Raw genomic sequence first — 7,491 nt, 5'->3', positions numbered from 1 at the left:
TTTCATACATTGTCTTACAACGTTTTGGATGATTTGGATGAAGAATACCTGAGATTGTCTTGTAATTCATTTTCCTATATATCGCTGCAGGTTCCAGTGTCGTTCGTGTTCTTTATCTCCTTGTATGACGACCAGAGTCCACATTCTTGTCTCTAAGCGCGTTGGCCTACATTCTGGAACTCATCCATGTTAAAGAACGTTCCCTCTCTGTTGGACAACATGATATCTGTGCCGGTTGCATTTTTGAGCTAATATTGAATGTGTGGTAGAGCTATTTAGGAGTCAGGTATGAGAGATCGAATGTGACCAGTGTTGCGATAATGTTACGGGTTAGGGTGGTTACATTTGTAGAGTAGCCAGCGTAAAAGTGGCACACAATCATAAGCCACATTCACTTGTTCCACCTAACTGAACGAACGTTAATACTGTGTCTCTGGTGCTACTCCATAATTATCCATTTTCGGCCAAATACTTCATTAATAGGATGAAGAACAACTGTCATGTAAGTAAATTTATATTCTGCTCTTCATTCGTTAAATAAGTATACAGTTTAAAAATATGTATTAATTTAATTACGTAATAATGAAGGTTAATGATAGAGGCGTAGCCCTGTTGCATCTGCTAGAAGTCATTGACTTTGAATCTTGACCCGTTGGATCGACAACATGTCTACCTTCAGGGTGTAAACACAGCAATTTATTATATCCGTGTTACGTGGTTTACCTTTACTTTAAATAACATTGGCTATCCAGCTGATATTTTAAATACATAGTAATAATTGTATTGCAATGTATTCCTTTAAATAAAATCGAAAGCATTTAATTCCTTACATAATTAATACCAAGTACCATCATTTCGTTCTGCAGGTTGTAATTAATTTTGTGTGACGCATTAGACAAGTGAATTATGGGTTACTTGTCAGACATGTTTTATTTGAGATCACGTGTAAAAACTTGTACTAATTTTTAAAAGTCAATGAAGTTAATCTCAAAGATGTACTACTTCCGACATTCTGAGAATCTTGACTGAAGAAAAACCCTAATTTATCGTTAGGCTGTTGTATTAAATTTAAATATTAATATCGATACAAATTTAACAACTTTCCAATGTTTATTAATTTGCTGCTGATAACTCTGTATCAAATTTACTGATAATTTTTATTCATGCTTGTTAGCTCTTGTGGCTTAAGTTTCAAGAATCAGTAACGGAAGTGAAAATTCATTCTTTTCCTGTATTCGCTGCTGCCGTTTTGCGTCCTCCTACGATCGAACAGTGAACGACTTGATTCCCGCTTTCGATAAGTTTGCCGAACAATAACATCCGTGTTGATTCCGATCACTTTCGGGCCGACTTTAATAGTAGTTCTGAACATACTACTAACTGCTGTGATGTATTCCACTCTAAACTGAACGCTCAATTTTACTCTTCCCAATTCAGCCAACTCTACGTGACGCTCTTGGAAATTATTTTAATTGTACAAATGCAGTTCTGAGATTTTTATGGAATACAGGACTTGACAGAGTGATTTAGTTTTTTTAATGACCCATTTCACTTATCCTCAGGACCCTTTACATCCGGAGGTTACTTTTGTTTAGTTTATGTTTTTAACAAACTTGACAATCGGAGGAGCCTTTACATCCGGAGGTTACTTTTGTTTAGTTTATGTTTTTAACAAACTTGACATTCGGACCTTTTACATCCGAGCATTTTATAAATGCGCCAGACAATTTATTTCTGGTGGCATTTCTTTTATTATTTTAATGTTTCTTTTTAAATACTAGCTAGGGTCTGAGAACTGCTCACTTTTATGTATCACCGTGTTGAAACTGCATTTGTGAACCTCGTTTTAACTGCAACAACGATTTTTAGTTCTTTTAAGTATTCTGGTTATTGTATTGTGTTCCTGTTTAGTGAAGGATTTTAGATAATGGCGCAAATAGCCATAGTAGCTGACGCGCCCTTTTTAAACCCCACTAACTAACTACCGGTACTCTTCCCATCCCAACATGTTCCACCTGTTTGAAACATTAAAGGGTATTCAAACTGAAACTTACGTTAGAATGAGAAGCGAGGAGAAAACTACTCCCAAAAAAATGCGGGACAAACAAAACTACATAAAAGAACAAATGGAAAAGCTATTTGATTAGCCTATACCATTACACAGTATGAGTATCTTCAAAAAAATCTGCTACAAGTTTCTCCCATCTACATAATTTTATTACTTATGCTTGGCAATTGCAACTTTGCACGTACACTATGAGAATAACAAAAAGCCAAACATTTTTAACCATACCTACTGCAATTAGACAGTCCTAAGTCTGTGTAAAATGGGAAGAGGAATGTTATGGCACTGTTTTTAACTGATGGGAATCAACACGTACGCTATGGGAGAAATTAGGTGACAGCTAATGGGAATCAACACATGCGTTTTGGAATCAATTTGAGGTCAGCCCCTGTATTCACTAGAAATATATTATTTCGTTATTCTGTATTATCTCAGGAAACTTATCAGCTATGCTGTCATTATGCTTATAGGTCTCTTGTGTGGACAATTTAGCATGCAATTGTTTCCATTGTGGGAAAGGGACGGCCGATGGCCGATCTCGGAAAAGTATCGATTATAAAAATGATAGAAATGATGAATTGTTGATGTCAGTTTTGTTTCTGGTTATCTTAATGTATGTTCTGAACTGGATAACCATGACTTTATATAATATTCAGAGCGTAAACAAAATAAACTGCGAAACTCATACAAGTGGAATAACTCAGTCCGATGAACAAAATAATTTAATGAAGTGTTTTATTGTACTTAGGTTGGATAAAAAGTAATGGCAACAGTTCGATATTTCTGACATGACTTTATTCACAGGGGTACAACATTTACGTACCTTCTATATAGTCGCCCCCCTTGTGTATAATAATAATAATAATAATAATAATAATAATAATAATAATAATAATAATAATAATAATGATTTATTTTAGCTGGCAGAGTTAAGGCCGTAAGCCCTTCTCTTCCACTCAACCAGCAAAAAGTGTATATACATATGCATGAACTTACAAAGAATTCAACAATTTGATTAAGTGAGAGTTACATGTATACAAGAGTTATATACGAATTAAGCAACAAAATACTATGAACTATTAATTAAACACTGAAATAAACTGTGTAGCAGAATTAAGCTAAAATACATAGAATGTTAATATATTTCAAATAATATTAGATAATAGAAAGAGATTATTATGAGACAATTTTGAAAATACAGCACTATCAGGATGATGTCTAAAGAGTGAAGTAACAATGTAGTCAGTGATAATTTAAATCAGTAAGATTGGAGTGAAATGCTAATAAGGTTAAGTGCTCGTATGGTATACATACTGACATAACTAAATTCAATGTAATATCAATCATTGTGATTGTTATAATATTCATTTAGTTTCAGTATCACCTTTTGCCAAATGTTTGGAAGGCGTCGTACACCATCAGCGCGTCCATCTTTGTTGATGTTCCGTATTGACCGCCCTATAGCACGGATAAGTTCACCTCTGGTCTCTGTACCAGGTCCCTCGCAGTGGTTCTTTCACTTTGGTGAAAAGATCGTAATCGCATGGACTCATATCGGGTGAGTACGGTGGATGTTCCAGAATCTCCCATTGCCAGCGGCGGAAGAGGTCCTTGACAGCAGCAGCGGTGTGACTCCTTGCATTATCATGAAGAATGATGGGATTCTGTACCACTAAGTATCGTCGTTTTCTCCTGAGGACTGGAAGAAGGTTGTGCTGCAGGAACCTGCAGTAGTAGTCCGCTTTTGCCGTCTGCCTTGGAGGTACAGCGTGGTGCAGTATTACCCCATCAATGTCATACGCCACAGTGACCATCGCCTTCACAGCACTTTGAGTAGGGCGCACTTTCTTCGGACGAGAAGAACCTGGATGCTTCCATTCATTTGATTAACGTTTCAAGTTTGGTTGGTTCGTATGAGCGAGCCCAGGTTTCGTCCATAGCGATTATTCGTCCAAGAAAGTCGTCATCTTCTCTTTGGTACCAGTCCAACAAGGCCTGTGCGACTGTATACCGGTGCCATTGTTAAACCTCGGAAATTTCATGGGATATCCAACGCCCTGTAATTTTGCGGTAACCCAGAATATCTTGCAGAATGTGGAGCACAGTTTTGTGACATACTCCGACTTCCGCTGCTAACTCACGCGCAGTCCAGCATCCAACAGGGAAGCAAGGAGTTGAACTGTGTTGTCCTCCACGCGGGGTCTTCCTGTACGGAGGTTGTCCTGAACGGCATCCCTGCCTTCCCGGAACGCTTTAATCCATCGTGCCACTTTGCGATATGGCAACGCTACATTGGCACATGCTTCACGCAGTCCCTGAAAACATTCTTGTGCACTACGACCTCGTGTCACTTCAATTTTGATCCAGGAACGTTGCTCTAGTTTTGTAAACGTGGTCTTAGGGCGCTCGCACTATCCCTATGAAAGTCAACTGCAGTAGATTGACAGAGTACTGTGGCCGCTGGCTGCACTAACTCATCTAACAGTCCTTGTTCATGTCCACACAGCTGGCAGTTCTCGAACGCACCATCGTCACGTGATAGCAGTGTTGCCATAACTTTTTATCCAACCTATGTATCTCGCACGTTAATTTCAACGAAATAACGTAGACTATGTCTGTAGGATGGATAGTAGCCATTGATCAGATAATATTCTATCTCAAACTTTATCTTTGTGCAATAGCAACAAACGTAAAACTCATGGGAAATTGACGATGCGGAAGACGTCCTTGATGAAATATTTGATGCGTTGACTTCGAGACAAATCATCTTTATAGAAAGAGCATATCATAAAGCTTGTGAACTGGAAATCCAACAATCCCGTCAATATTTGTTGTGTAATTGAAAATGACTTCATTTCAATGAGTGGTATTAGTTGTTGCCTATTGTTTCGTCCCCTGTCACCTTTTGAATGATTATTGGATGTTGGAGTTATGACGACAAATCACTTAGGTTATTCCCTGGCCCATTGTACTAACCTCACAACTAGTCACATTCACCCACACTGGTCGAATATGCTAAGACACGCTGTATATGCAGGATGCAAACAAAAAACTCCATAGGTTCCTGGAGCAGACTCCTGCGTTCATCGTCGACCGGTGATCGGAGAAATAAGAGTGTTGACGTAATGATTTCGATGTCAATATTGGGGGAACGAGAGAATCGTCCACACCTGTGGAGTAACGGCTAGCGCGTCGGGACAGGTTACCTGGTTGAGGTAAATACTGGGTAACTTTCGGTGCTGAACCCCGGACTCATTTCACCGGCATTATCACCTTCATCTCATTCAGACGCTAAATAACCTGAGATGTTGATAATGCGTCGGAAAATAACCTACTAAAAATAAAAAAAAGTTTCATAGGTACTGTCTAATATTGAAATGATTATTGTTGCCAATTGCTGTTAATATTATGTTGGTTTAACGACTGCTGAAGCTAGTGGCGTGGCTTACCATTGAAAGAAACGGTATACTGCATCCATTATGCGATGAAAAGTGGTTGAAGGGTTTTTCAAAAGACATCACAATTTCTCTATGAGATCTCCACAGGGAATTTCTGCTGCTAGAGTGAAGACCGCCCCAAGGAATGTGGCGAATTTTTTTTTCCATTCTCTAGCCAGAAATGGTAAAAATTAACAATTCGCCTGGGAGACTACACAACGTTGACGAAACAGGCATTACCATAGTATAGGGCAGAGCCGGGCATGAGAGCGGCTCCGTTTAGCCGGCCAGAGCTGCTCTCGCTCCGCAAGGCAAGCCGGAGCAGAACGCTCACGCAGTGGCGGACTCACATTACAGCTACCTTCCCTGCATTAATATAACAAGAGCCACGGTTGTAATATTCATTCAGTCTGTCAGTAGGCCTACATAATAGTTTATAAGGATATTACATCAGTCCATTGTACAGTACAGACTTTATAACACTCTTATTAATTTAATGAAATAAACTTCGCTCTATGCACACACAAATCATTAGGCTTATTTACATAACCCATACGCACACTGATTTAACAATTACATAATGGTAGGCTATTAACAATATAAACATAAAGGATTATAATCAGACATAATGGTAGGGATTCATAATATAAACATATGTAATAAAGGATTACAATAATATAATATAATATATGTAACTTTATATAATATGATATATCATAAACTGTAATATACGATACTATGATATAACATAATACTTGTATAATATAAAATTATATATTACTAAATGTGTGATAACTTATTATGCAATATAAATATCAAATAAATACTCTAATATAAGTTAATGTACTTGAGAAACATTTTCTTAAGTTGTATTAATTTATGCCGTTCATTACCAACATATTTGTCATATTCAGTAGCATGTTGTAAAGAATAATGCCGCTGGATATTGAACTTCTTAATCAGTTGGAGTGTTTTATAACAAATTAAACATTTTGCTAGTCCACTGCTCTCTACGAAAAAGAACTCCTCCTCCCGTGATACATTAAAAGTGGGCCGTTTTAGTGTATAAGCGGAAGCTCCGTCTTCAAAGTTCGCCATCATACTGCAGAGTCGCCAATGCACCGACACTGCATGACGTACAGTGTGCATACGTCACAGCGCTCGAAAGAACCGCTCTTTTAAGCACACAGCGCTCATTTCTCAGAATCACGTAATGTGCCCAGCCCTGGTATAGGGCAAACACTAAGAAGTGGTAAGCTATAAAGAAAAAAAATCAAGTAGCTGCTTTAACACCCGTCGATAGGGGAAACTTATGCACTGTGATCATGTGCATTAACGCGGTAGGAACATTTGTTCCACCAATGTTAATTTTCCCAAAGAAGAACCTGAAGCCTGAGTTAATGGGTGGGACACCACCTCACAGTCTTAGATTGTCATCTTTCTGGTTGGTTACAACAACATATCCACTCCGTGGTTTCAACACTAAGTTGTTGTGTTAGTGTTCGATGGGCATTATTCCCATACAATGAACCTGGATGTCATTGACATGGCAAGCGACTACATAGATAGATGGTTTTTTTTATTATCCAATTTAATAAACCCTATTTCACCCTGAGGTATATTAGGGTTATAGTTGGTATCAAAATAGATATTTTATAAGCAATAAACAATAATAAAATTATAATACAAAATTGTGGTTAAGGTTACAATTCACATGAATTATGTAGCCTACAAGAATGCACCTTAATGAAAGAATGGGTCGTTTCATAAAGCCTCAAGGCATGTCTCTATATTTATATCTAATGGTTATAGGAAGAAATATATATATATATATATATATATATATATATATATATATAATAGCTATTAAGCATGTTATTTTAGAAGCAATAAATAGCTATACTAAGAGATGGCTTAAAATTTACGAATGAAATACATTATTTAGTAACAACAATTGGCAATAATCAGGTATTACAAGAAATGGCTCAA

At 37.4% G+C, this 7,491-nt stretch overlaps 1 protein-coding gene across 1 annotated transcript in view; it reads left to right on the top strand.

Annotated features, from left to right (window-relative positions):
* Positions 1–236: 236 nt before the first annotated feature.
* LOC138691119 (mucin-3B-like) overlaps positions 237–7,491 on the top strand; it is a 46,200-nt gene continuing 38,945 nt past the window's right edge. The window contains exon 1 of the mRNA XM_069812851.1: positions 237–502. Within this exon, the coding sequence (XP_069668952.1) occupies positions 485–502 (18 nt within the window). The 5' untranslated portion in view covers positions 237–484. The remainder of the gene's footprint in view (positions 503–7,491) is intronic.

This window comes from Periplaneta americana, chromosome 16 (assembly GCF_040183065.1).
Source record: "Periplaneta americana isolate PAMFEO1 chromosome 16, P.americana_PAMFEO1_priV1, whole genome shotgun sequence".
Lineage (NCBI taxonomy): Eukaryota > Metazoa > Arthropoda > Insecta > Blattodea > Blattidae > Periplaneta > Periplaneta americana.
Note: the sequence above shows the minus strand (reverse complement) of the source record. Positions and strands in the feature narration are given on the sequence as shown.